This window comes from Tauraco erythrolophus, chromosome 18, assembly GCF_009769465.1.
Source record: "Tauraco erythrolophus isolate bTauEry1 chromosome 18, bTauEry1.pri, whole genome shotgun sequence".
Classification (NCBI taxonomy): Eukaryota; Metazoa; Chordata; class Aves; order Musophagiformes; family Musophagidae; genus Tauraco; species Tauraco erythrolophus.
In genome coordinates this window covers 17,460,088-17,486,268 of record NC_141482.1, presented here as the reverse complement: position 1 = coordinate 17,486,268, position 26,181 = coordinate 17,460,088, and the positions used below count along the sequence as shown (strand labels likewise).

Sequence of the window (26,181 nt, the reverse complement as noted above, 5' to 3'; positions counted from 1 at the left end):
CTGCTTCCCCCTTGGGACAGTAATTACGGCAGTAATTAGGAAGTCAATTATTCCTGCTGAATGGGAACAGCTTATCTGTTTCTCCCTCCTTTGGCAGGGTTCACCCCACGCCCGCCCACGGTGCCAGCGGGATGCGGGATGCGAGGAGCCACCTGCCGCCCAGCCCGGTGCTGGGAGCCTGGCGCTGCCGCAGGTCCGAACCGTCGGCCGGGAGTGGGGCAGGCTGCCAGCTGTGTCCCATGCCCAGGGCACGATGCCGCTGCATGGAGCAGGGGGCTGCTGGGGGCACAGAGCATGGCTCCACGCAGGCAGTGGCCCCGTGCCAGGAGAGGGTGATGAGGTGGGTGACGAAGGGCCAATGGTGCCTGCGGGGTGGGAAGGGGACAGGAGCATCACCGTCCTGAGGGACCTCCCTGCCACAGCAGCGACGATCGGGGCGAGGTGGTACCCAGGGGCTCAGGCCCATGTGCGGGGCCATCCCGCCGGGGTGCGCTCCACCAGTGGGGGAAGTGGGGCAGAAAGGGTTGAAGGGGCACGTCCCCCGCGCGGCCCTTCCCCAGGGACCTGCACCGCAGGGAGGGCAGTGCCGCGGCGCGCGGTGCCCCAGACCCTTCCCTGGCTGGTGAGCCGGCGGCTTTCTGTGCCCTGGCATGGCACTGCCACGTTCACTGGCAGCAGAGAGGCTGTCGCCGACCTCCCCCTGCCCGTTCCCATCGCTGACTCATCCCAAGGATCTGCAGGCGGGTGCCGGTGGTGCCCCCAGCCCAACCCGGGCACGCGGCTGCCACCTGACCGGGTTCCCCGAGGGCTGCGCCAGGGCAGCCGTCCTGTCCTACCGGTCCCCCCGGCTCAGGGGCTGTGGCCGGGATGCTGCCAGGGAGGCCAGGCCCTGCCTGGGTGCGGCTCGTTACCCTCATGGCAGGAATTAGCCAGGCTTGGGCGCCAGCCCTGCTCCCTCCGCCCCGCTGGCACACCTTAAATCCCAGCCTGCCGCGCCCAGGGCCCAGACCCGGCTGCCCTGGGCACCATGGAGCTGCTGCCCGGCTGCCTTCTCCTCCTCCTTGCTGCCCTGCTGCCCCTCAGCACATGCTCTGGCCCAGCCCCGCACACAGCCGGACGAGAGGAGCCAGGGATGGGTGAGTGTGCCCGGGGCACGTGTCTGGGACAGGGATGCTCTGGGTGCCGCTGCCGCCCGGTGCTCCCCACTGCCCCACGTGGTGTTGGGTGTCCGCGGGGGCACGGGGCTGCAGGTGGTCGGGATCTGGCCCCAGGGTGCTGGGGGGTTGCTCAGTCCCCCTCTCCGCCACCCTCCCCAGTGTCCCGGCCACTGTCCCCCGCAGCGAAGCCCGGGTACTGCTACCACATCCCGGAGGTGGAGGACCCGCTGCACAAGGACTGTGGCACCTGCCGTGGGGATGCCTCCTGCTCCCGCTGCACTGGTGATGCCACCTGCCCCGGTGCCACCAAGTGCTGCCCCAGCAAGTGTGGCTACACGTGCCAGGAGCCGGTGCTGGGTGAGGGCTCGGTGCCGCGGCAGTGGGGCTCTGGAGTGGCGACATGGCGAGCGCAGGGGTGGGCAACGGGAGGGTGAGCCAAGCTCACCGGGAAGGGGGTTCCTGGGGTGCCCCCGAGCTCTTGCTGGGTCCTGCAGACCCCAGGGGGGCACCGGGCTGTGCAGTGGGGAGTGCCTGGGCTGATGGTGCATGGGGCCGCGGGGCAGGCGGGCGCAGAGCCGGGTGCCGCCGGGAAGGGGTCGGTGGTGAGAGGGGACCGGAGCTGCGCAGACTTCTCTGGGGCCCTGGAAGCGCCGTGCCCGGTGGTCCCTGTCCCATCCCCAGCTCAGCCCGTCCCCTCGGACCACGCAGACTTCTGCTACCTGCCCTCCGTCTGCGGGAGCTGCAAGGCGCTCTTCCGCCGCTTCTTCTTCAACGCCTCCAGCCAGCGGTGCGAGGAGTTCATCTACGGCGGCTGCGGCGGCAACAGGAACAACTTCGAGACCGAGGGCGAGTGCTTCCAGGCCTGCGCCCACGTCGGTAACTAGCCGTGTGCCCTGTGCCACGTGCCCTGTGCCACGTGCCCTGTGCCGCATGCTCTGTGCTGCGTGCCATGTGCTGCGTGCCACAGCCAGCGGCTACTGCTGCCGCTGGCAATGCCCAGCCCTGCCCCACTCCTGACCCCCTGTCTCTCAGTTCCAGGTGCCCGGTAGCGCTGGTGCGGGGAGCGCAGTGGCCCCTGCCCAGCCCCTGCCCAGGGGAAGCTGCTGCTGGCGGCCAAGTCGCCGTCCCCACAGGGAGCCGACTCCAATGGGGCTGGTGGTGACGGGCACTGCTGCCCTGGGCGGCCATGCCAGGGACTGTGGCTCACCCAGGGATGCTTGCTGGCCCAAGGGTGGGGACACGTGCCCGTGGCCACGCAGCTGCCCCATCCCACATGGTGGTGCCTGGCCAGAGGAGCCCAGCCCTCCCCTGCAGCTGTGACACTTCAATACAAGGACAGGTCCTTGGGTGAGCACGTCTGGGTCTTGTCCTTCCTGCCCGCATGGGCAGCATCAGGCAGTGCCCATCCCTCTGGGCCACCCTCCCTTGCTGGGACCAGCAGTGGGCACCTTCAGCAGCACCGCATGGTGGCCCCAGGGCTCGCCTCTGCCACCACCCCACAGCTCCCACTGCCGCAGGATGGGCTCCCAGCCCTGGCTCTGCCCTCCAGCTGCCGACGTGACCTGACTGGGAGCTAAAGTGACCCAACAGAGGAGAAACAGCCTCGACGGATGCCCGGGGTGGTACCCGTCCCACCGCTGGCTCCAGGCCCGGGGCTGTGCCTGCACTGCACCGCTGGCCCCGTGGCACTGACCCCAGCGTGTGCTGAGTCCCCTGGCCCTGGTGGGACCATCCCTTCTCCACGGGCACCGGGTGACGCTGGGGCTGCTCCGGGAGCAGGAGGGGCTGTGCCAGGCCCTGGTGGGGTCAGCATGGCACTGCCAGGGTGCACGGGCGGCTGGAGGCAGCCACTTGTGCGCTTTATTGCTGGAGGTGGTGCGAGGGGACATGCCAGCTGTGGTCTGTGACCACCCTGTGCCCCCGGAGGAAGGTGCCATCCTGTGGCGGAGCCGCCGCTCGCCTGTCATGCCGCGTCTGGAAAGGGGCACACGTGCCTTTAGGTACCCTGCGGTGCGGGGGCGCGGGGCTGGCAGCAGCGGCTGCAGCTGAGCACGGCCGGCTCTGGCGAGAGCTTCCTCCCACTCTGTGTCCCTTCGGGTCCCCTTGCCCTGAAGGTGCACCTCTGCCAGCGCTGGTGCTGGCCGTGGCTCGGTGGCCCTGGGCCCCCTCACCACCCGGCACATGTGCAGACGCAGCCGCAGCCGTTGCTGCAGCACTTGTGGCCCCAGGGACACTCCTCGTCCATGCTGCACAGGTCCAGGCACGTCCCACGGCCCCTGGGGATGGGCATGCTCTCTCTCTCTGCCTGCAAGGCATGGCACCCGCTGTGGGCACCTGGCTGCAGGGCACCACAGGGCTCCCAGGGCTGAGCTGCATCTCACCTCCGGGGATGTCCATGCAGACGCGGCCGCAGCCGGTGCAGGTGCCCCTCTGCCCCTGGGGACACTGCGAGTCGGCCTCGCGCTCCTCCGCACACTGCTTGGCACCTGCCATGGCACCACCGCAGCACCGCGCTCTGCGGGCAGGAGAGGACAGTCAGGTGGCGGCTCTGAGCTGAGGCCGTGCTGCTCAGCACTGGCATGGAAAGGGAGGGATCGTGTCCCGGGAGTGGGGCGGGCGCAGGATCCTGTGGGCACAGCTGCCTCGGCAGCCCCCGGCACAGGGCTCCAGCACAGCAACAGCACAGGCTCCTTGTTGGGGAGGGGGGGCCACGATGCCCCGGCGGGGTCGGTGCCAGGGGCACCTCAGGCTGTGTCCCTGCTGGGCTCAGCCAGATGGGGAGACCCGCGCCTGGTGCACGTGGCTGACCTGGCAGAGCGGCTGGGGTGCAGCGACTCTCCTGCCAGCCCCGACAGAGCCCACCCCGGTAAGCCCGGGACAGGGGCGCCCCCTTTGTGCCACAGCTCTGCACCTTGGGGCGACCGCGGCCCCGTGGCATCACCCTTGGTCCCTGAGCCGTGGCCCTGCCCACACTGCCGGTCCTGTCCTGTCTCACCAGCTGGCGCTGCAGCAGGCACTGGTGCCCACAGCTGCTGTTGCAGCATTTCTGCACGTCGGGGCAGTCCCTGCCGTCTCCGCACCACTCCCGGCATGGCCCCGGCTGCGCTGCGGGGCACTCCCTGCGTTTGGGTCGGTCTGGTGGAGCAGAGCAGGTGTGAGGCTTCGCCATCCTCAACCGGCTGCCCTGCCCGCCCCCGGGCTCCCCGGCCCCTCACCGTGGCTCTCCTGGCGCTTGGGGTTCACTGGCAGCTGCTGGTGTAGGGGAAGTGGTGCGCATCCGCCACATGTGCCCGTGGCGGCGGGGAGGTGGCAGATGCCTATGGCATGGAGGGGCTCCCGGCACAGCCCTTACCCTGCAGCAGCTCCAGGCAGGCAGCGCCGCAGTCCAGCGGGCAGCACTTCTGGGCACCCAGGCAGTCCTTGTCCTCCAGGCAGGGGAAGGAGCAGGGGTACCAGAGCCCCTCGGGGGCTGCCGCCGGGCAGGTGCCGGGTTTCTCTGCAACGCCGAGCAGCGTGGGGCCGAGGGGCGAGGATGCACCAGACCCCTCTGCCTACCGCCGCCGGCCCCCGCCACGTGCCCTGTCCCAGATCCCTCCACGTGCCCCACGGGGAGCTGCCCTGTGGCAACGGGGACAGCACAGGGCTGGGGACAGGGACGGGGAGAAGGGTGCCAGCTGCCCCGGAACAGAGCTGGTGCTGGTGGCTGTGCTGCGATGCCATACCTTCTGCCGGGGGGGTGCAGCGGCGCTGGCAGTCCCGGGGGCAGCACATGTGCCAGTCGGGGCAGCTGGAGTCGTTGGCGCAGAGCAGGGGCTCCTGGCGCAGGCAGCGCATGAAGTTGTGTGGGCACCTGCCCAGCTTCTGCAGCTCCCCTGCGGTGGCACGGTGGCGTCAGGGCAGCGCTGGCAGCAGAGCTCCTCATCCTCCGTGCCCTGGGCAGCGGGGCCTGGTGTCCCCTGCGGGGGACAGGGGACCAGAGTGGGGGCACAGGCTGGGGGGGCAGGGTCCTGGCAGGAGCTCGGTCTCTCAGCACCCCGGGCCAGGGCCCTGGCTCACACTGACTCTCCCTCGCTGGCTCAGCAGTGCCCGGCTGATGGCGACGGCTGGGACTGCGGGCAGAGCCTGGGGTGCGGGCAGCCCTGCTGTCACGGCAGGAGAGGGACTGGTTGGAGCGGGGCTGGAGCCTGCCCTGTGGCACGGCCTCGGGGCTGCCGTACCCCGACATAGAGACCTGCATGGCGCAGCATGGCACGGTGTGGCACAGCACAGCATGGCACAGCACAGGGCTATGTGTGCCCTCACAAGGCAGCGAGTGCCACAAGGAGTGTCACTGGCTCTGCCAGGAGAAGCCAGCACCGGCTGGAGGTCAGGATCCATCCCAGAGCATCCTGCTGCCCTGTGCATCCTCACGGCGAGTGGCACGTGCCTCACCGCTGCCTCCTCCTCATCCTGGCACCCTGCGCTCATCTTGGCCGTGACGGGAAAATCAGGAAAACCCTCGCCTTTGGCAGAGGTGTGGGCGAGCTCCAGCTGGCACCTATGCCCGGCTCCTGCCCACCAGCCGGGAGATGCCGCGGGAGCAGCGATTTCTGCAAACATCCCTGGCCGGCTCCTGGCAGGGCCGCGGTGTTTGGGCTGCAAACAGAGACGCTGCCGCGAGGTTTCACCCCAAACAGCAGCTGTTTGATTAAAACAAAGGAACCCGGCCGTTGTCTGCGGTGGGCAGAGCAGGGCCACAGCTGGGCACAACCACCCTGGCATCGCCCCCGCAATGGGGGCGCCCTGGCAGCAGGGACCTGTGCCTGAGAAGTGGCACCTGCAGCCCGGAGCCCTCCGCTGGGGTTTGGGTCTATCCGTGTGCTCGGAACCTGCGTGCAGGGGTGGGGAGGGACGGGAGGTGTGAGGACCAGACCCCGGACACCGCAGGGGCACGGGTCCACCCAGCCCCGACTCCCTGCCCAGCCCCAGCCCGTCCCTACCAGCACCCACCTCGGCCGCACAGCCCGCGCTCTGCCCAGCAGCCCCTCCTCGGTGCTGGGCTGGGGGTCCGCGGGCACAGGGAGCCCAAACCCAGGTTTGCCAGTGCTGGTGCGGGGGTGCCCAGGGAGGCCGGAGGGCCCCCGCCGCACCTGGCACCCCTGGATGCTGACAGCTGCTATGCCCACAGGGTGCGTGGGGGGTGCATGGGGGTGCACATGGGGGTGCAGGGGGTGCAGGGGGTGCACACATACGCATGCAGCCCGCGGTGGGATTCCCGAGGGAGCGGGGCCATGGCACAGGTGCTGCAGCTGGCTGGGACACGGTCCCTGCCAGTATGTGCCGAGCAGCACCAGTATGTGCCAGGCAGGGACAGAGGGGCATGGCAGGGGCACGGGGGGCTGGGTGCAAGGAGCTGGCCCCAGGACACCTGTGCCCAGCAGCTGCCGCTTTACCTGCTGGTACTCACCACCGGTCCCCTGTGATGCAGTGCCTGGCTCTGCCCTGAGGACGAGGAGCCCTGGGAGGAGGAAAACCCCCGGCCTCATGGTGCTGCTGGGGATGTCGTGCCCGTCCGGAGCTGAGCAGGGGCCGGGTGTGGAGTCCCTGGTGTGGGTGCCCAGGGTGCAGAGGCAGCTGCAGCCAGGCTGCTGCTGCGGCAGGCTGGTCATGCCATGGGCAGGATGGGCAGGAGGAGCAGCAGGAGGAGGGGCAGTTCCCAGAACGTGCCGGTGCCCCGCCAGCCGACCCGCTTATCTCCGGCCGAGCCCCGCTTTTGGGTCAGGGCATCGGGGTCAGGCGGCTGCTGTCCCTGTGGTGCGCAGCCCTGTCCCTGCTGCGGCCAGCTGCGACTCCAGCCTGGGACTCCCTCCAGCCCCACTCGGATTGAATCCCACTGGGATTCCTTCAGCCCCGCAGACAGACCCCGCGGCTCAGCCCCAGCGTGGCAGCAGCAGCAGCCGGAGGGGCTCTGCCTGCTGTGCCACCCTGCAGCCGTGGCCTGGCTCAGCTGGGCACAGCCTCCGCGCACGGGACTGCTCGGGATCTGACACCGCAGGGTGGGAGAGGTGTCCTGGGCCAGCTCAGTGTCCCGGAGCAGTGACGGGACTGGGATGAGATCGGGCAGCGAGCGGGTCCTGCCGTGGCCCCCGGCACGTAGGTGCTGCTCCCTGCCCCCTCCCCTGGCCGGGTGCTTCATCCACCTCGACCCGTGACTGCTTTTCCAACCGGGTTTTCACACTTCGGGATGCAAACGAGCCCGTCTGGGCAAGGAATCCGAGGGAACTGGTTTCTACGCTCGGGTCCATGACTGCAGAGGGGACATTGGTGCAGCCCCCGGGCCCCGCAGGATTGTCACTGCGGAGCGGTGGTGGCAGGAGGGTGCCCGCATGGAAACAGGAACTTCTCCCTGCCCCGGGGCAGCTCCTGCCTGCAGGAACGGCTGCCAGGCACCTGCCTGCACCTCCCTGCCCGCACGCAGCCCAGCACTGCCTGCGCCTCCTGGGAACCTGCCGCAGAGCACGGGGACGGCGACCCAGAGCAGAAGGTGGCCACGTGCCAGTTTATTCTCTGTCGGTGCTGCTAAGTGGCCAGGGCTGCCAGGGCTGCCAGGGCTGCCAAGGTTTGCCTTGTGCCCGGGCTGCCGGGAGCCTTGTCCTGGCGTGGGGCAGTGCGGGTGGTGCGCAGCCCTTGACGGCACGGCTGGCAGGGGCCGGGGGCGCCGGGGACCCCAGCCAGGACCCCTCAGAACGATGTTGGTGACCTCTCGCCAGCGGTGCGGAGGGTCCAGCGCAGGGATGGGCGCAGGGGGTGGTGGGTGCTGCCGGCGGCACCATCTCTTTGCCTGTCCAGAGGTGCGATTGCAGCGGGGTGGGGAGCAGCCCCGAAATGGCACCTACTGGCACAGGCACCCCTGGGCAGCACTAGGCTGTGCCTGGAAGAGACGGATGAGGCAGTCAGCACAGGACGAGCGCTCCTGCCCCAAAGGGTGGGGGGCCCTGGGGTGCTCCCACTCTGGCACCCACCAGCCTCCCTCAATCTCCTCCAGGCTGGAGGCAGGACCTGTGGGTGCCCCGGGCTGGTAGGACCCAGGAGGCGGTGGGCTGAGGGGAGCCTTACCCCGCAGTGGGGGGACGCATGCCCGGCCGCAGCCCCGCAGGCAGCACTTCTGTCCGGGGGGACAATCCTTGTCCTGCAGGCACAGGAGGTGGCACTCGGCCACCTGCTCACCATCCGCCATGTGAGGACAGAGCCCGGGCCGTGCTGGCACACACAGAGAGGGAGGGGTGAGGGACTCACCCCCTGCAACCAGGGCACCCCTCTGGGGTAGGGGAGCTGCCCTGCCCACAGTGGGTGAGCCCCTCACCCGCTTCCTGCCCCACAGGGACAGCAGCCACGTCCTCACACCCACATCGCCAGGGGTGAGGGGCAGCCCCTGGGGAGGGCAGGTGCAGCCAAGGGGATGCCAGCCCTGGCCGGGGGGCTCAGCCTGGGACAGAGCAGGGTGGGGACAGGGGGGAGTCTTAGCCCCACAGGGCACCAGTGGCTTTACCCTCAGTGGGTGGTTTGCAGACGCGGCCGCAGCCGGTGGTGCAGCACTTGGTGGCCCCGGGGCAGTCGCCGTCGGTGTCGCACAGCTCCAGGCAGGGTCCCAGAGAGCCCCGCAGCACCACGGGGCACGCGCCGGGCTTTGCCGCGGCACGGCGGCTCCCTAGTGACAATGGGGACCGTGGCCGTGCCAGGATCCTTCTTCCCCCAGCCCAGCTTCTGGCACAGCCTCAGTCTCCATCCTGTCCCCCATCCTGTCCCCCATCCTGCCCTTGTCCTGTCCCCATCCTGTCTCCCAGGCAGGCTGTGGCAGCCACCAGCCTCACACCCACACCAGTCTGACCCAGTGAGACCAGTCAGTGAGCACTATGGGGTGCCAGCTGGCAGCTGGAGCAGTGAGAGACAACCCTGGCCATGTCCCAGGAGGGGGTGCAGGAGGGGCAGCAGCCCCGCGCCTGCTGGAGCCATCACCCACCCATCTGGGAGGAGCTGGGCACAGGGATCCCTCCCCACAGTGCTTCGAGGGCCCGATCCTGCCCATGGCTCTTGAGGGCCAGAGCCGCGCCTGGGGTGGGCGTGCGGCACCGGGAGTGGCAGCCAGCGGCACACGCTCCCTGGGGCCTGGATGGCTGCCACTGTCGGCACACTTGGCCGGGCACAGCTGCCAGGGTTTGTCCGGCAGTACAGCTGGGCACACGCCGGGCTTCGCAGGGGAGGAGGAGCTGTGCCACCACCAGCTTAGCTGCGGGGTGGACACAGGGTGGCTGTGGGGCAGCCTGGGGCAGCCCGGGGCAGTGCCAGGGGTGCACATGCTTGGGTGGGGGGATGTGGGTCTGGTGAGCCCCAGTGCTGGGGGCAGCGGAGCCCGCAGGCACCAGCACCAGGAGGTGGGGTGGCGGGGCCGTACCAGTATCCAGGAGGGTGCAGGCCAGCCCACAGCCCGAGAAGCAGCACTTGCGGTCCCCAGGGCAGTCGCGGTCATCGGCGCAGCGGTTGGGGCAGGCAGCGGCACTCCGCTGGGCACGCTTCCGCGGGCAGAGACCAGGTTTGGCTGGAGGGGAGCGGAGGCTTGGCGTGGAGCTGGCCTGGCCCCCGGGCACCCACGTCTGCCCACAGAGCCAGGGGGGCTGTGGACTCATGGGGCTGCCCCATGGCACCACCAGCCTGGCATGGGAACACCCAGGTGGCCTTACCTGGCTCGGCGGGCACACAGCAGGTGCAGCAGCTGCAGGTGCAGCACTTCTCCCCGGGGCTGCACGCAGTGTCGTTGTGGCAGCTCATCCCGCAGCTCGTCCCGCTGGCGCTGACGGTGCGAGGGCAGTAGCCTGGGCGCACTGCAGAGGGGGATGCTCGGTACAGCTGCGTGCCCGGGGAGTGAGGCTCACACCAGGGCACCCAACAAGGGCACCGGCTCCCTCACACATCCCATCCGTCACCCGGTCCCCATGCTGGCATCTCTCCGGGGCCGCCTGCGGTACCTGCAGTGGGGAGGACGCAGATCCTGACCTGCCCGCGCTGGCAGCACTTCTCGGCGCCGGGGCAGCCATGGTCGGAGAGGCAGAACAGCCTGGTGGGACGCGGGAGCCCGCTGCCCCACGCTGGGCACTCGCCCACTTTGCCAGGGACAGGCAAGGCGACAGGGGGCCAGCGTCCCCACCGGGCTCGGTGCGGTGCCAGGGCGACCACGGGGGCAGTGCCCTGGTCCCCAGCACGGTGCTGCTGGGCTGGGGTGGGCGGCAGCTCCACAAAGAGCACCAGGAGCACCAGGAGCGGGGTGTGCTCGCCTGGCATCGTGCTGCTGTTGGGGAGCCGTGCCACCGGCCGGCATTTAAACCCTGCAGGGGCCGGGGCTGGTGAAGCCAGGCTGCTCCTTCCCACGGCAGCACCGTAGCGGGACCGTGGGAGTGCTGGGCATGAACAATCCAGCTCGGGGGAGACTCCCGGGGCAGCACTGGGCTCAGGGCCCACGGCTGACGCATCCTCCCCAGTGCACCCTTTCCAGGTCACCAGTGACCCGCGAGCAGCCGGGACTGGGGGACGGGCAGCCCTCCCAGAGTCCCAGTGCCTGCGCTCCCAATGGCGAGCAGGGATGGGACACAGGGAGCAGTGTCCTGTCCTTGGTCCTCAGCATCCGCCTGGTCCTGCCTGGGGAGCGTCACCAGTCACCTTCTGGCACACATGGAGCAGGGACAGCTGCTGCCCAGAGCCATGGCGCTGAGCCGGGGTACATCAGCCTGCACCCACACTGCAGGGAGAGCAGGAAGTGGCACTGGGCAACTGGGCTGTGCCCGGCCAGGTGCGGGCTCACTCTGCCCCTGTGGACAGCTGTGCTCTGTCCCCTGCCAAAGGTGGGGGCTCTGGGGGTGTTGGCACCTCGAGGGCAGGTGGGACTGCTGGCTCTGGTCCTGGAGGCTGGGAGTGGGGCAGGCACAGGAGAGCTGGGGCACCAGGAGCCCTGTGGGGAGCAGGAGGTGCCAGGGACAGCGGGATAGGAGCAGGAATGGGGCCCAGCTCTGAGAGGGCAGGGGAGGGAAAGGGCAGGGATGGGGCAGGGATGTGTGCGCTTCACTGCCCACAGCTCCTTGAGGCTCCTGCCATGGGTGATGTACTGCTGCCAGGCTGGGAGCATGAGGGGCAGGAGGGGGTCTGGGAGATACTCGTGCAATGGCACATGCCAGCAGCCTCCCCGTCCCCCGTCCCTGCAGAGCAGAGAGCAGCTCGGCTCTGATGGGACACGGACATGGCTGCACCGCGATGGCCCCGCTCTGAGCACATCTGGGCAGAGGTGGAGGAGCTGTCGTGCCAGGGCAGCCCAGGCCGTGGGGCAGCCGTGGGGCACAGGCTGGGGACCCTTGGAGATGGTGCAGCCAGTCGGCACTGCTGCTTGTTGTGCACAGCCCTTCCAGGTGGCCCGGGCACCAGCACCCCGCAGCAGCCGCGGCGGGCAGGGTGCGGCTGGCAGCAGGCAGAGCGGCTGCCGGGCTGGCGGGGCGGCGGGACGGAGAGGCGGCCACGAGCGCGGCAGGGAGAGGCTGCTTTATTAGTGAGGGTGCGGGGGGCTGCAGCGCGCCCCGAGCAGGGGACCCCGGAGAGGAAGCTGAGGCTGAAGGCTCCGAGCTGGGAGTGCGGCTGGGCTGGGGGGGACAGTGCGGGGCCGGGGCCTGGGCATGCCGGACTCGCGCCGAGCAGCAGCTTCCCTGCGGCCGGGCTGGCAGGAGGTGGCTGCACCTGCAAAGGGAGAAGAGGGCTGTGAGTGGGACAGGCGTGAGGGTGCCGCACCGTGGGTGCCGCACCGCGGGTGCCGCGGGATCCCCGGGGTTGGCAGGCGCACGACTGACCTCAGTGGATGGGCGTCACGCAGGAGACCTTGCCGCAGCCATTCCTGCAGCACTTCTGGCTCCCAGAGCAGTTGGAGTCCGTCTTGCACTGGTTCATGCAGACGCCCAGGACGGGGATCCCCGGGCTGACGGGCGGGCAGGTGCCAGGCTTCTCTGCAAAGAGGAAGGGAAACAGCCTGAGACCCGCCGGCCCGGCACGAGGGGCAGGGCTGACTCTGCAGCTCCTGGAGCTGCGGACATGGCCCTGCCCCCTGGATGCCACGGAGGAGGGACCCCTGTGCCGGCTGGTGGCTCCCCCTCACCAATGTTCTGCCCATTGGCGCTCGCACCAGCCTGACCCGACAGGTCCTTGTGCTTAGTCTCCCACTCTGGGGTGCGGGGCTGGCACAGGACATGCAGCCACAGCACACAGCCCCAACAGTGGCCTTGGCACCAATTTCTGCCACAGCCCCTGCGCTCAGCTTGGGCTGTGCACTCGTGGCACATGGGCCAAGGGCACGTGCCCCCCAGCCAGCCCGTCATAGCTGTGCAGGGCCCCTGCCCCACCGTCCCGCTGCCTGCCACCAGTTCTGGTCTCCCGGCTCTGCGCCACACTGTCTCCCGCTGCGGCACAGCCGGCGCAGCTCTGTCCTTGCAGGCAGCGGTGGAGGTACCAGAGCCTCCAGTTCACATCCATGTGTTTGCAGTTGGATATCTCAAATCCTGCTCTCTGGCAGGACTGGCGCGGTGAGTGTAATCAGCAAGGTGGCCATGGGGCCATGTCTGGCACAGGGCCGGGCACGACGCCGTTGAGAGACTCTTCCCAGGTGCAGAGTTGGGAGGCTGAACGGTGACCACGTCCTGGGCTGGTGGCCGCCCACGAGGCTGAGTGGGCAGTGAGAGAGAGCGGCGCAGACCTCTGCCCTCTGCACCGGCCCCAGCATCGTTCGAAGGCGTCTGATCAGCCCCCGTGTTGCTGGGAAGAGGAAGGGATGAGCGCGGCCCTGGCGAGCCCGGGCAGAGGGTGCACTGTGCCGGGAGGATGCCCCGTGGGAACACACCCTGACCCCGCCGAGCTCCCCACGCAGCCCCCTACAACCCGCTGCAGCCGAATGCGCGACGGGTGCCCAGGTCCGTGGCTGCTACTGAACCCCGGGGCACCGGTGCCACTGGCTGGGGCGGGCCGTCGGCTGCGGCAGCGGGGCCAGCTCCGGGCAGCGGGGCCGGGAGCGGGAGGGAGCGTTACCGTCGGGCTTCTGGCAGGCCCTGCCGCAGGCCGCCGGGCAGCACTTGAGGGTGCTCTCGCAGTCGCCATCGGACTGGCACCCCGCCGTGCAGTTCGCCGCCTCCGCCGCGGGCTCCGGGCACACGCCGGCTTTTGCTGCAAGGCAAAGGTGGGGGCGTGGGCGGGCGCCGGGGCTGCCGGGGCTGCCGGCCCCGCCGCGGGGCGAGGGCTGCGGGCCCCCGACGGGAGATGCTGCCGCCAGCCCCGGGGCTGCGGCCAGGGATGCTGCTGAGCCCGACCGCGCCGGGCACCGGCCGCCTCTCGCTCCCCGCAGCCCGGGGCGGGAGCGGTGCTGGCTGCCGGCCCGGGGCGTGCCGAGCCGGGCCGGGCCGGGCCGGGCCGAGCGCTCATACTCACTGGTGACATTCTGGGCGGGTGCCGGCGGCAGCTCTGCCCAGAGAACCAGGAGCCCCGCCAGGACGAGCACGCTGCGGGCCGTGGCCATGGTGCGGAGCCGGCGCTGCGCCTGCGGGGCCGCCCGGGCCGCCTTTAAGCGCCGCTCAGGTGGGGCCGGCGGGCGGGAGCGCTCGGCCTTCCGGGTGGCTCCCGGGGGCCGGGCCGCGCCGCGCTCCCCCTCCGCGCTTGCACAACCCGGGTCAGGTATCCGCGGCGCTTGGCCGCCCGCCAGCAGCGGGGAGCCTCGGGGAGAGCGGCCGAGAACCGGCCCGGCAGGAAGAGCCGCCGCCGAACCGGCCGGGGTGCGGGGATGCAGCCGGCGCGGCGGGCGCGGGGCCGGGCGCGGAGCGCGGTCCGTCCCCTCGGGCTCAGCCCGCCGCTGCCCCGGCCGCGGTCCGAGCCCGAGCGGAGCCCCCCGGCTCCCCGGAGCCCCCGAGCCCGGGAGCAGCTCGGGGCTGCCGCCCGCCCGGCCCTGCTCCAGCCGCTCCTTCTGCTCCAGCTCTCGCTCCTGGACCGCGGGCCCCCCAGGCTGCCCGTGCCTCCGGGTGGGCACCTCTGCTGCAGGCTCGAGAGCTCCTTCCGCCCGGCCGAAGCCTCGTACCGAGGCCCCCACCATCCTCGCAGCCTCCGACAGCGCCAGGGACACGGCCCGGTCCGTCCGGCAGCGCCGGTTGGGCGAGTGGCTGGCAGGGAGCGAGCCACTGGCACGCTCTGGCTGCATGCCGGGTGCTCTGGGGCATGGCAGAGCCGGGGGCTGTGGTACGACCCCAGACCCCCTGGGCCTGGCAGCTGTCCAGGGTACCCCTCCCATGGCACATGTGCCACCCTCCAGCAGACCAGGATGCTTCGTGGCACCTGGCAGCGTCGGGTCGGGGTTTGTTTGAATAGGCCCGGCTAGCCAAGCGGTGTGGCTGCCCTGCCCTCGTTGGTGTTTGCCGCTCTGCCCGTTCCTGTCACCTCCGCAGGTGCTGTCAGCGGTGGCTTGAGTTCCTCTGGGGCTGCTGACGGAAGGGGAGCAGCCCAGCACTGCGCGGGGGGTGCTGAGGACCCCAGGCCCTTTGCTCACAGCTCCCGGTTTCAGCTCAGCGCCTTGGGTCACTTGGCTGCCATCGCGACGCAGGTCCCTGTGCACGGTGCTGGCGCTGCCTGGCAGGGGGGCACGGGCCAGACCCCTCTGCTGGGAGGCGATCCCAGAGCATCCTAGCTCCCTGGGCCCGATCCTGGGCACGGCAGCAGACTGAGCCTCTCTCACGTGAGGAGGAGGGTGAGACCTGCCCTGTCTCCGGTGTTGTGCCCTCGTCGCTGGCAGAGGCCCCAGCTCCAGGCTGGAGCATCCTGCAGACCTGCACGGGCCAGGGGTGCAAGGGGCTGGGGACACAGTCCAGGCCCCGAGTCACGAGCCAATGTCTGCTCTGCCGGGGTCCATCTCCAGGTGATTTAACCCCACAGGCAACAACGCCGCACGGAGCAGAGCAGCAGTAAATCAGTAACCGTTTGCCTCCGCCTGCGGCCCCCTCCCAGCACGGGTGTTTATGCAGGAACAGGAGCTGGCACCGACGGCCCAGCCACCTGCCCGGCCACCGCTCTGCGCTTCACCACCGTTGGCAGCGGGAGCCGATGCGAGGGGACGGGGGACAGGCGTGGGGCTGCCAGGGAGGCTGCCAGGACCTGGCTGTGCTCACGCTGGCGTGGATGCTCCTGCTCTGCCCGCGCAGTTGGGCCCCACTGGGGACAGTGCTTCGGGGAACGAGGCTGGGCTGGTGTTTCTAGCAGGAGACGTGGAAACCACAGAGGAAGGCGAGAGCTGCGGGCAGCAGTGTGGGTGACGGTGGGTTTGCTCTAGGTCGTGCCTTGGCCCTGGTGTGCCTGGCTGGTTGCCGAGCGGCCAATCCAGCTGGAGCTGCCCCCAGCCAGACGGAGCAGCTGGAGAGGGATTCAACGTGCCGGTGGCAGGGCCAGTGGCTCCAGCCCACGCAGTTGGCATCTCTTTCCAGGAGACAGAAATGCTTTGTCCCCAGTGCGCAGCATTCTGGATGCTGCCATCCCCACCCCGGCTCTGCCAGGCACTTCCTCAACAGAGGCTGAGAATGGCCGTGGGGAGTGCGGTGCTCTGCCAGCGCAGCCACGGGCAGCCGCCCCCGTGCCAAGGCACATGCCAGGGGAGGATCCGGGCTGAGTACGTGTGATCAACAGCCCCGAGCCTGACCCCAAAGGCTCTTCCCTGCAGCATGCCTGGGTGGCAGTGCCCGCCGCCGCTGAGCCCAGTCACGCTGGCTGCGCCCGAGCCCTGCGGGTGACCGTGGCTCCTTCATGGCAGCAGGGAAGGTGCTGGAGTCACGTCTCCCTGCCCGCTGAGGGAGGGTGGTCAATGATTAAGAGGGGAGCATGACTGGGCCAGGCAAGGTGCCCCTGGGGTGGGTAGCTGGCCTCCCACTGCCAGCATGAGCGGGGGAAGCAGGGAACAGCAACAGAGAGGGGCACCCCTTCCTCTGGGAGATGTCAGGCCCCCGCAGTCGGCAGCTCCGGGTGCTGGTGCTGTGTGCGTGGGCGGATGCTCGGGGAATTATCTGACCCCTTTGGGGTACACTTGTGTACCCAAGGCCGGTGCCCCCTGTGGGCAGGAGGGCTCCCATCGCCCTGCTGTGCCCTGCTGCTGCCGCTGAGCCTCGCTGCCAGCCTGTGCTGCCTGCACGGCACAGACCTTGGCAGCCCCTCTCTGAGCCTCGTGGCTCCGTGGCAGCGCATGCAGTGCCCCAGAGCCATGGAAGCGCCCGGCTCTGTGCCGGTGTGATCGGTCTTACCTGCTCGTCCCAGGTGAGACCCCAGGCCCAAGCCAGCCCTGCAGCACCCCGAGAGCTGGCAGGACGTGGCCACCCCGTGCCCTCGCTGAGCACTCACCTGCGCTCTTGGCAGCCGCGGTGGCCGGCTGCAGCTGGACACACAGGACGAGGATGCCCACGAGCAAAATACCGGTGGTCTTCATGGTGCTCTCCGTCGGTGCCGGATGGCCAGTGCGGATCGGCGGGGCTTTATATCCGCGCAGCGCCGGGGAGGGGCCGCTGCACACATAACCTTCGGGTGCCGAAACTCTCACTGTGTTTCACAGTTGTGCCCGAGGCAGTGACAGCCCCACGACGTGTTATTGCCTGAGAAATCATTTACCACGGCCCCGTCGCAGCCCCAGCAGCCAGGCTGCGGCCAGGGCGGGGACGTCAGCACCCAACACCCTCTCTGGGAAAAACATAGACGCAGCCACAGACTGGGGCCACCCCGGTGGCCATGGGGAGCCCAGAGGAAGGGACTGGAGCTCTTGGCTTGGGAAAGAGGGGACAGGAGGAAGGCTGGTACATCCAGAGCAGTCCAGAGGGTGTGGACGGGACTTTCTTCATGAGCTGGGGGTGCCAGGGGAGACCCGCAGGCGAGGGGCAGAGGGTGGGTGGTCTCCTCACCGAGCCGTGGGTCTCAATTCTGCAGATGTTGAGCGCTGCCCAGGTGTGACAAGAAATTAGACAAGTTTATGGGACAGGAACCCAGGGGAAAACCAAGGAGGATGCTCCCCTGGAGAGCATAGGGTCTGTCCCAGCCATGCCAGCCCTAGAGACCCAGTGCCTCCCTGCCCTGTGCCCAGCACAGTCCCACGTCCCGCTGCATCTGCTCGCGGAGCCGCAGGTGACAGCCAGCCAGGTCCCCACGGGTGAGCGTGGCTCAAGGGGAGTGGAGCGTGGGGAGTCTGCACGACATGCCAGGCTGGGTGCACCCGCTGCCCCGCACCCTGCACCGAGCACCATTCCTCTGCGGGGACAGGCAGGTGGCTGATGCCTTCACGTCGGCCGGCGGCAGGTGTGTCCCGTCAGACGGGGTGGCCGGGTGCTTCGGCGGGGTCAGCACCGGGGCTGCCTTTCACCCTGTGGTGCACCGGGACAGGCGGAAGATGGCCCTGGGTGGGGTGGGGAAGCCAGGGTTAACGGCACGGGGAGGTCGCAGAGAGCCTGGCACAGCCAAGTGTGCGACGGGTGACCGTGCTGAGTGCGAGGTGAGCTCCGTGCCCACGGGGACCCCACCGCGCTGCCGCTGCCACACCCTGCGGCTCCGCCGAGCAGGAGTTTTGCTTCCTGCTTCCCGTCCCACGCAGCGCGAGGGCACGACAGGGCTGCATGTGGCCCTGCCAGGGGTCTGCACCGTGGCACCTCTTGCTGCTGAACTGTGGCCATGCTGGCACCGCTCACCATGCCCTGCCAAATGGCACAGGCAGGTCGGGCAGAGGCAGCCTGGCTTACTGTGCACAGGGGGGACTGGCAGAGCTGCAGCAAGGCACAGGGGCCAGCCCGTGGGCAGAGAGGGGCAGGACCTGGGTTTTCGAGGGGCTGGTGGAAGGGGCTTGTCCTCTGCCGGAGCTGGAGACGGGGAGAAAGGTCTCGGCCGGGGTCCCGGTGTGTGGGGGACACGCTCCCTGCCTGGGGGGTTTGTCGCAAGGCCAGCCCGGCTGGCAGCAGGCGTCTTTGTGCTGAGGCCAACGTGACCTCTGCGGTCTCATATGGGGTTTTACAGCTCAACGATCGTATTTCCCCGCTTGGAAGTTCCTGTTTGCGTCACCCCTGCTCCAAGAGGCCAAATGCACTTGTTGCTGCAGAGCCTCGGGGTGTGAAACACGGGGCACCTTTGGCAAGAAAACCACAGGCTGCGAAAGCCGTCCCGTCCCCGGTCCCCTCCGAGTGACACCTGTCCCGACACAGCACGTGCCACGGCGGTGCGGAGTCACCAGCCTCTCCCGAGCAGCACCCATTCCTTTGGCTGGCACTGGCGGCTCTGCGCTCTGCGGGGCTTCGCCCTCGCGCCCTTCCTCCCCATGGCATGCGACAGCACGTAGCTGCGTGCTGTGAATGACGGCGTGTTGGCGTCCTGCTGGCACTTGACAGTGTGAAGCCTGGCATGTCCTCGTGCCACTGTCCTCCAGCTCTGGGCACGGTCCCCCTGGCCTGTGCAGCCCCCTCCCTGCCTGCTGCCTCCTCCCTGCTGTGCCGCGCTGGTGCCAGGGCTGGGGCTGTGCCCCCGCCTGCGGTGCCTCGCGGCTCCGTGGGCATCGTGGGCTGCGGGCCCGATCCCGGCGCAGCATCCCGGGCGGCGGCCGGCAGAGGAGGCTGTTGCTCCGTCGGAGCGGGCCGGGCCCGGGAGCGGGGCCGGGCTCCGGGCGCGCCATCCCGGTGCCCGGAGGCGGGGACGGGCGCGGGGCGCTGCGCCAGCCCGGGCCGGGCCCGGCGCCCCCGGGATGTACTTAAGCGGCCGCGGGCGGCGCGGGGGCAGCGCCATGAAGCCGGGGCTGCTCCTGCTGCTGCTGCTGCTGCTGGCCCCCCCCGGGCCCCCCCGGGGCCCCCCGGCCCGCCTTGGGGAGCCACCTGCCAGGTGAGCCCCGGCCCGGGGATGCGCTCTGAGCTCGGCCCCGCTCCCCGCCACCGCCACGGTGGGGGTGCGCTGGGGGGGCCACGGGCTCCGAGCTGGGACATCCCGCCGGGACGCCCTGCCCGCCCCCGCGGTCCTCGCTGCTGCAGAGCCCGCAGCGGGGCCGGACCCCCTGGGAGCAGCGCGGGGGCCCGGGGAGGTGGCTGACCCCCTCCCCACCCGGCCCGCCTGACCCGCCGGCACCTTCCGAGGCGCTGGGCGGCCCCGCGGGGGCACCGGGACGTGCCCCGTGGGCCGGGCAGAGCGGGGCCCGGCCGTGCCGCCCCCGCCAAGGGGGGGGGCAAGGCTGGGGCTCCCTGCGCGCCCACCGTAACCCCCTGCCTGCCCTCCCAGGGAAGCGCGGCGAGTGCCCCCCGCCCAGCAGGACCCCCCTGACGCCCTGCGACAACTTCTGCTCCACGGACGAGAACTGCCCGGGCAGCGAGCGCTGCTGCAGCACCGGCTGCGGACGGGAGTGCCGGCTCCCCGCGGGAGGTGAGGGGGTCCCTGTCCCCCAGCTGCCCTGCACGAATGGCCTTCAAGGGGGGGGTGTGATGGTGACTGCAGCCACCTCGGGGAGCGGGTCCTGCAGCCTCGCCAGCCCCTGCACCCTGGACGGGATGCGCCCAGTCTGGGCTCCCCGAGCACAGCCACTGCCTGCGGGGTCCATCACCCACAGGGACCGGTGCGGGGGGGCCCTGCACCCGATCCCCCCGCTCCCAGTCCCTCTGGTGTAAGGGGACAGGGGTGCCCGTTGATCCCTGCCCACAGGACCCGGGGGTGGGCGCCCTGCGGGTGGGCTGGGCGGTGGGAGTGGGCAGGGGCTGGTGGGGCTCTGACCCTGCTGGGCACCCCCAGCCAAGAGGGGCTTCTGCCCGCGGCCGGACCCTGGCCTGGTGACCATCTGCCTGGTGAAGTGCAACAGCGACAGCGAATGCCCAGGCAGCAAGAAGTGCTGCAGCACCGGCTGCCATGTTCACTGCACGCAGCCTGTGCCAGGTAAGGGCAGCCGGGGCCTCGGTGGGAGGGGGCTGCAGCCAGGGCAGACCCCACATGTGAGCTGGTCTCCTCTCACCCACAGCCAAACCGGGCGTCTGCCCCAAGAGAAAGGTGCTACAGACCTTCGCCCCGTGCAGCAGCTCCTGCAGCAACGACGATGACTGTCCCCACCACCAGAAGTGCTGCTTCACAGGCTGCGGCCGTGGCTGCCTGTCCCCGGAGAGGGCTACCGTGAGAGCCCAGGAGTGACCCCGAGGAGGAGGCGGCAGTGGGGTCTATGCCCTTCCGTGGGCCCAGCACCCTGGGGTCCGGGATCTGCAGCAGTTCTGGCTGCCACGCTCTGCCCCAGCAATAAAGCCGCCAGGACCCCTGGCTTGCAGCAGCCCAGTCTCCACTGTCTCTCCTACCCGGCACCTCCGAGGTGCCAGTGGCTCCACGTGCTGCCCAGTGCCTTCCCGGCCATGTCCACCTGTGCTAGAGCTGCAAGCCCAGACCCTGGCTGAGCCCGGGGACCCCTTTCCCACTACATGGGGCACGGGCTTGCTTGTGGTGGCCGGTAGCCCCAGCCGGCCCCGTGCTCCCAGCTCTCAGCCTGGACCCCCCCAGCAGGCAGTCGGTGCTGGGGCCTCGACACCTCACATGGCTGCGCAGAGCTTGGCAGCGCCAGCTCTGATGTGAAACATCCCTCCTGGACACGGCCCCTTCCCTGGTCCTTGAGGGATGCCCAAGGAGGGCATGGCTGGAGGGGACGCAGGTCTCGCTGCTGGGACGGGAGTGGCATGGGAAGCGAGTGCCCTCCGTTGCCATCCCGCAGCAGTGACCCCCCCAGCCTCCGCCTGCCACCGCAGGGACCCTCAGGATGGGCTCAGAGGTGGGTGGAGTGAGGGGTGCATGGGTCCGAGCTCAGCACCACATCCCTCCTCTGCCTCAGGGGCGGCAGCCACTGGGCACAGGGGTGATGGATCACAGAGCGGCCACCGGACAGCCCTCGCTCTGGGCATCGCTCTGGGGAGCTGGTGCTGAACTGGTGATGCCCATCTGCTCTGGCAATGCCTCGGTGCCCCTGGGGACAGCTCTGGGGGGCACTGTCCCACGGCTTGGGGCGAGGAGGGTGCCTGGCCCAGTCGCTGCCAGCTGCAGCCCCCCTTTGGGCTGCCCCGCACGATCCGGCTCTCGGAGGTTAACGGCACCGGCTGCTCCGTACCAGCTCTGACAGCCCCATCCGTGACCCACCGGCCGCCAGCTGCGGCACCGCGCGGGAGGCGCAGGGGGGACCGCGGCTGGGCCGGGGCTGGCAGCAGCCCCAGTCCTGCACCCCGCGGCACAGCCCAGCCGGCGGCACCAGGAAGGCGGCCTTCGGAAATGGGGGTTTTATTAGGGCCATACATCACCGCGGCGGCCCGATGCGGGCAGACGGTGGCGATTTTTCTTCGCGGTTTACAGACAAATGAGGGGAAGGAAAATTGATGCGAACTTTGCTATGGCGAGAGGTCGGGCGCGGGCAGGGAGCTGGTTACGGATGAGCCGGGGGCTGCTGCGCTGCCCGTCCCCGGGCCCTCCGGCCCCTTTCTCTGGGGGCACCGGCAGCAGCGGGATCGGCAGCATCACACCGGCGCGGGGACTGCGCCGCTGCTGCGGGGGGCTGAAGGAGGATGGGGGTGTCCGGCTTCCCCGGCCCCCATCGCCCGCAGCACGGTCGGAGGGATGCTGGGCCGCTCGTGGGGGGCACCACGTGCGCAGGGCATTAATTCCAGCAGATGTTTGTTACAGCTGCAAATGTGGTTTGGGTGCACAGCGCCGGGCGCTGCGGTCACCGGCTGCGGGCGAGATCCCAATGGCTTCCACCACAATTACAGTCGCCTCCGAACACCGCGGTCCTGCCCGGGATAAGATAACAGTTAATACCCTCAAATAGCGACTATCAGCTTCTCCATAAGGCCCATAAATATTAATGCAATTATAATTAGTTCCTTTAAATACATTGCCTAAATTAAGCATTTTCTCGGCAGCAAACCAGCGGTGCGTTGGCACTCAGCTCCCGCGGATCACGGGCTCTCCCCGCCTGCCCCACGGCCGGTCCCTGCTGCCAGGAAATGGGACCCGTGGCAGCCCGGGGCCGGGCTGGGCCAGGCTGAGCCGAGCTGTGCCGAGCCGAGCCAAGCCAAACCGTGCCGAGCTGTGCCATGCCGTGCCGAGCCGAGCCGTGCTGTACCATGCTGAGCTGTGCCGTGCTGAGCCATGCCAAGCCGAGCCATGCCGAGCCATACCATGCCGAGCCGTGCCGTGCCGTGCCCACATAAGGGCTGATGGTGCTCCCGCCTTGGTAATTTCAAGATTCAGGCTGGGGGAAGGAGGGTGGTTTCGGGGCGGGGGAAGCCGCGATCCATCCTGCGCCAGGAGCGGTGCTGGTGTCTGCCGCGATCTCCCGCCGTGCCCAAGTGCTCTCTCTGCCCGTGCTCGGACCCACTGCGCTGCATTGGCCCTCGGCTCCCATGGCCTGTTCCTGCCGCGCCAGCGGAGCCTGGGCCGAGCTCCGGCTTCATCCCCACTCTGAGTCATCCTCCTTCTCCTCCTGGGCTGGAGGAGATGGGATCCCTTCAAAGGTGCTTGTGTGTGCCATGCACAGTGGGTGGCAAGTGTGCATGGTGGGTGGTGAGCGTGCACGCGGGTGAGCGTGTGCGAGGCTGAGTGTGCGCACATGGGCATGCACGGGGTGAGTGAGCACCTGGCCAGGGCGCAGGCTGCAGGTCTGAGCGGGGGTGGGCACGGCGCCCATCCTCCCCGTGCTCTGGCGTCGGTGGTACAGGAAAAGAGCAAATACCAAACTCATTTGCTTGAGGAGAAATTAATACGGTGTGAAGCCTGTAGTGGGTGATTTAAGAAGTGAATTTAAAATCTCAACACAAATAGATTGTTTTATAAGGTCAGATGCAAGATTAAACGCTACAGACAAGCGCAGCACTTGCCATTTCCAGCATCGCCTTTACCATAAATATTTAGGGCTGGTGCCATGTCCCTGTGCTGCCCACGTGGGTCAGAGCCCGCTCGCCGTGGCATGGTGCTGGGTGAGCAGGGACGTCCCCGGGGGTTGCACAATGTTTCTCCATCCCCTTCCTCACATGGGCAGCCCAGGTCTCCGCCAGCACGTGGGAGCAGCCATCGATGCTCCGTGGGCATGGAGGGAGGAGAGGAGGTGCGTGGGGTTACGCTGCCAGTGGCACAGGAGGGACCAGCCGGGGCCACCCTAGGCTGGGCAGGATCCAGCCCCAGAGCCCCTCTGGCACTGCTGCCAGCCTGCAAAGGTGCCGATGGTGCTGGGGGGGAGTCGCACAGCCTGAGCCGCGGTGCCCAGCCCGCCAGGCGTGCGCCCGTTGCCAGCTCCCAACTCCCCCTCCCGCTGCCCGCCAGGGACCAGGATTGATGGCAGGAGATTTGAAAGGCTCCAAATGTGGGTTGTGTCGCTGAGCTACCCCCATCCATCACGAGACGTTCGTTATTAAGCAACACCCTGCACGCCGGGCTGATTTCACACCTTATCTGAACCCAGCAGCTGTGCCCTAAATCCTGAGTGCCGCGACTGTCTGGAGGAATTCAGCTGCCTGTGCTTAAAATTAGTGTTAGCATCTATCATTTCCCACACCAAATGGCTTTTGTGTCGGCACTTGGCAGGGCTCATCCGTCACCGGGGCGCTGGGCTGCCCAGCTCTGTACCCTCTCTGTCACTGTCGGAGGACCTGTTGTTGGCAAAACGTCACCCAAAGGACAAATACACCAGCTTGGCCTCTCCCTTCTGCCCGGGCTGGTGGCACTGCTGGCAGTGAGAGCATCCTCCATCCCTTTGGGCATGGCAGATGCCAGCTCTGCTCCCGCTGGGGCTGTCCCCATCCCTCCAGCCCCACTGCAGCAAGGCACATGGTGCGTGCACAGCCTGCCAACCCTCCCCTGGGCACGGCAGCTTCTCCCCTCCACTGGCACGGTGACTCGCTGCCTGCCGCGGTGCCACGGTGCCAGCCACAGCCACGTGGCCAGGCCCCTCCTGGCCGCTGCCGCTGCCAGCCATCCTGGCAAGGAGCTCCTGCCAGGCAGGTGATGCTGGAGCTGTCGGCGTGATGAAAAGCCTCCCGCAGCAATGCAGATAACATACAAGCACAGGTCAGGCGAGGCCCGTGTAGCCCATCCATCAGGCGCAGCAGCTACAGGCGCTCCCGGTGCCACCATCTGATGCACGTTATCCGGCACAAATGTGTTTCTTCCCCCAAGGTTAAACGGATGAGTGAGGTTCAGGCACTGACAGCTCTGCCTGCCCCGCGCAGCGATAAACGAGCTGGAAGAACTGGAGGGAAAAAAACGGTTTGTTTTCTGTCAAATGCTCCTTTTGATGGCGCTGGCGTGAGGATGGCGGCAGCACGGAGACGGGCACGAGGATGGGGATCTGCTCCCGGCACGGCCACGGGGCAGCCGGCGATGGGCACTGTCACAACAATGGTGGGTGCCACCGCATTGCCAGTGGTGATGGACAGGCAAGAGCGAGGGCTCGGTGAGATGCTGGAGCACCAAGCGGCCTGACGACGGGCACTCGGCGTAGCCCCGGCATGCCACCAAGGCATGCTGGGGCCAGCAGGGACCGCGTGGGACAGCAGCGAGCCAGTGTGTCCCCTCGCCACGACTCCCACAGGTGGCCCCAGGAGTGGTGCCGCAGGCTGGTGGAGCCATTGCTGCAGTGGGCAGGGGCCGGTGCTGCCCTCTGCGTCTCCAGGTCTGCCCCAGCTTGTGATGCCCAGGGCCTGATCCTGCCTGGGACCGCCTGCCCGCTTTGGGCACTGCCCGCAGCCACGGCCGAGCCGCGGTGCCAGGCGGGGGTCCACCTCCCCGCGCGGTGTCCCCGCCGGGCTGCCGCTGCCCTCGCTCAATGTCACACTTGGAGCCCGTCAGCCTGAGAAAAGGTTTGCGGCCGATAAGCGATCGGGCTGTCAGCTGCGGCGTGCCGCTCGCTCGTGATTTACTGCGACGTCGCTAACGGAGCACAGATTTTTCTTAATCTAAATTGAAAACTACTCAAGTAGAAAAATAATTTCATTGCTTCATCTTGAAGGGGTGGGAGGAGAGGAAGGTGAAGAGCTGTGCCAGGGCAGGCAGGTCCTGGGCTGCCTGTGCCCCCTGCAGCTCCGTGCCCCAGCTGGGCATGGTCCCAGTGCCACCAGCCCCCGTTGCCTTGGGCAGCTCCTACACCAGGGACGAGCAGCAACTTCTCCTGCTCAGGCAGGAAAACGTGGTTGCCGTGCCCCACGCCTGAGCCTGGCAGGAGCCGCTGGCATGTGCCTGGGGCACAAGGTGGGCGGCAGGAGCTGTGTCCCCAGCCGTGGGGCACTGGAAAGGCCTCGGAGCATCCTCGTGGGGACACAAGGACAGTGTCACGTCCCTGCAGCATCCTGGAGCAGCACAGAGGTGGTGTGGAGTTGCGGTGCCACACTGTGCCAAGGTGCTCACTGTGCCACGGTGCTTTGCTGTGCCACGGTGCTCACCGTGCTATGGTGCAGTGTGGCAGAGCAGCGCGAGGCGCGTGTCCCGGGTGTGCGAGTGTTTCCGATCTCAAGGAGGAGGCTTCGGCGGTGATGGTCTCTGCTGGTGCTTTGGGTCCGGCGCGTGATCCAGCCGGCAAAGCTGCACACCCGCGGCCCCGTGGATGTGCCAACATGGTGGGTCTGCGGAGGCTCCAAGGGCTCTGGGGCAAGCACCAGAGTCAGTCCCGTGTTCGAGAAGGGATCGTACCGGCCACCGCGGTGGTTGGGTGCATTGTGCATGGCGGTGTCATGGGGATGCCGGAGCAGCCGCCATCCCCACCGCCCAGTGCAGGAGGCCCCGGCAGAGTTGGCACCTGGGCCGGGGCTGCAGGCAGGGTCTTGCTTGTGGCAGCATGGAAGAGCTTGTGCTCTGCTTGGAAAGAAAGTCTGAACATCGGGTTTCCCCCCAGTCCCCCGGCTCCTTGTTTGGGGCCAACAGTGGTGGGTGTCAGCGGGTGAGCCGCGGGTGGGCAGATACACATGTGCCCGGCGATGCCGATGTGCCC

General features: G+C 68.8%; 3 protein-coding genes across 3 annotated transcripts; 1 reads left to right on the top strand and 2 right to left on the bottom strand.

Moving 5' to 3' along the window:
• Nucleotides 1-3,324: 3,324 nt before the first annotated feature.
• LOC147527533 (uncharacterized) lies at nt 3,325-10,472 on the bottom strand. The gene is made up of 9 exons (XM_086623179.1): nt 10,160-10,472; nt 9,875-10,015; nt 9,589-9,732; nt 8,686-8,844; nt 8,253-8,396; nt 4,880-5,029; nt 4,510-4,653; nt 4,153-4,292; nt 3,325-3,462 (listed from the first exon to the last, which is right to left on the bottom strand). The coding sequence occupies exons 1-9, from the start codon at nt 10,470-10,472 to the stop codon at nt 3,325-3,327; spliced, it is 1,473 nt and encodes a 490-aa protein (XP_086479305.1).
• Nucleotides 10,473-12,020: 1,548 nt separating this feature from the next.
• LOC147527532 (WAP four-disulfide core domain protein 2-like) lies at nt 12,021-13,962 on the bottom strand. The gene is made up of 3 exons (XM_086622688.1): nt 13,641-13,962; nt 13,245-13,379; nt 12,021-12,172 (listed from the first exon to the last, which is right to left on the bottom strand). Exons 1-3 carry the CDS (start codon nt 13,726-13,728, stop codon nt 12,021-12,023), a joined length of 375 nt encoding a protein of 124 aa, XP_086478814.1. The 5' UTR covers nt 13,729-13,962.
• Nucleotides 13,963-17,418: 3,456 nt separating this feature from the next.
• On the top strand, nt 17,419-20,363 carry LOC147527531 (uncharacterized). The gene is made up of 4 exons (XM_086623178.1): nt 17,419-17,620; nt 19,470-19,610; nt 19,974-20,114; nt 20,197-20,363. Exons 1-4 carry the CDS (start codon nt 17,419-17,421, stop codon nt 20,361-20,363), a joined length of 651 nt encoding a protein of 216 aa, XP_086479304.1.
• The last annotated feature ends 5,818 nt before the right edge of the window (nt 20,364-26,181 follow it).